The sequence below is a fragment of the Plectropomus leopardus genome, unplaced genomic scaffold, assembly GCF_008729295.1.
Source record: "Plectropomus leopardus isolate mb unplaced genomic scaffold, YSFRI_Pleo_2.0 unplaced_scaffold2734, whole genome shotgun sequence".
In the NCBI taxonomy this organism is placed as follows: domain Eukaryota; kingdom Metazoa; phylum Chordata; class Actinopteri; order Perciformes; family Serranidae; genus Plectropomus; species Plectropomus leopardus.
Genome location: NW_024629757.1, coordinates 1 through 1,454, shown reverse-complemented (window position 1 = coordinate 1,454; position 1,454 = coordinate 1). Strand labels below are relative to the sequence as shown.

Sequence of the window (1,454 nt, the reverse complement as noted above, 5' to 3'; positions counted from 1 at the left end):
AAAACTCATAAAAATCTATGTCAAATCTTTTCCAGATGCTCCAAAGCGTCCCTCTGTGTCAGTGAGTCCCTCTGCTGAGATAGAGGAGGGCAGCTCAGTCAATCTGACCTGCAGCAGTGATGCTAACCCAGCAGCCAAATACAGCTGGTACAGGAAGAACCAAACACTGCGCAGTAAAAAACCACAGCTCGTCCTCAGCTCCATCCAGTCCTCTGACTCTGGAGAGTATTACTGTGCAGCTGAGAACGAGCTGGGGAGAAGGACGTCTACATATGTATTTGTTAATGTGAAATGTGAGTAGAAACTGCTTATTTAAAAGTAACAAATAGCTTAAATTGGTTCAGGGAGCAGCCTCAGTGGATCATTTAATCACTAATGGCATTCAGATTTAGTGTCCTGTTCAGGGGATTCAAACCCTCAAATACGTCAAAAGAAAAACTCAGATGTTTCGACAGACAGTTTTTAATAGATATCTGTTAATACGTCTCCTCCAGATGCTCCAAAGCGTCCCTCTGTGTCAGTGAGTCCCTCTGCTAAGATAGAGGAGGGCAGCTCAGTGACTCTGAGCTGCAGCAGTGATGCTAACCCAGCAGCTAACTACACCTGGTACAAGGAGAACCAAACACTGGTTCAGGGACCAGAAGGCATTTATCATGTCACCTCCATCAGCTCTGAGGACAGCGGGATCTACCACTGCAAGTCTGAGAATCAATACGGACTGTTTAACTCCTCACCTCTAGTTATAAATGTCCTGCGTAAGTCACACGGATATGTTTTATGTTCCAGAGTACAAATGTCCCCCAAAAATCATGCAAGACTATTATTAATGATTCCCCTCTTTAATTTTCTCCTCCAGATGCTCCAAAGTGTCCCTCTGTGTCAGTGAGTCCCTCTGCTGAGATAGAGGAGGGCAGCTCAGTGACTCTGAGCTGCAGCAGTGATGCTAACCCAGCAGCTAACTACACCTGGTACAAGGAGAACCAAACACTGGTTCAGGGACCAGACGGCATTTATCATTTCGACTCCATCAGCTCTGAGGACAGCGGGATCTACAACTGCAAGTCCGAGAATCAATACGGACTGTTTAACTCCTCACCTCTAGTTATAAATGTCCTGTGTAAGTCACACGGATATGTTTTATGTTCCAGAGTACAAATGTCCCCCAAAAATCATGCAAGACTATTATTAATGATTCCCCTCTTTAATTTTCTCCCCCAGATGCTCCAAAGCATCCCTCTGTGTCAGTGAGTCCCTCTGCTGAGATAGAGGAGAGCAGCTCAGTGACTCTGAGCTGCAGCAGTGATGCTAACCCAGCAGCCAAATACAGCTGGTACAGGAAGAACCAAACACTGCTCAGTAAAAAACCACAGCTCGTCCTCAGCTCCATCCAGTCCTCTGACTATGGAGAGTATTACTGTGCAGCTGAGAACGAGCTGGGGAGAAGGACGTCTACA

The 1,454-nt window shown here is 46.1% G+C and overlaps 1 protein-coding gene across 1 annotated transcript; it reads left to right on the top strand.

Annotated features, from left to right (window-relative positions):
- Positions 1-28: 28 nt before the first annotated feature.
- LOC121937745 (B-cell receptor CD22-like) lies at positions 29-1,447 on the top strand (the record flags this gene model as incomplete). The annotated part of the gene is made up of 4 exons (XM_042481065.1): positions 29-293; positions 495-755; positions 857-1,117; positions 1,219-1,447. Coding segments are annotated over 4 exons (1,016 nt in total), but the record flags the coding sequence as incomplete, so codon positions are not given.
- Between the last annotated feature and the right edge of the window lie 7 nt (positions 1,448-1,454).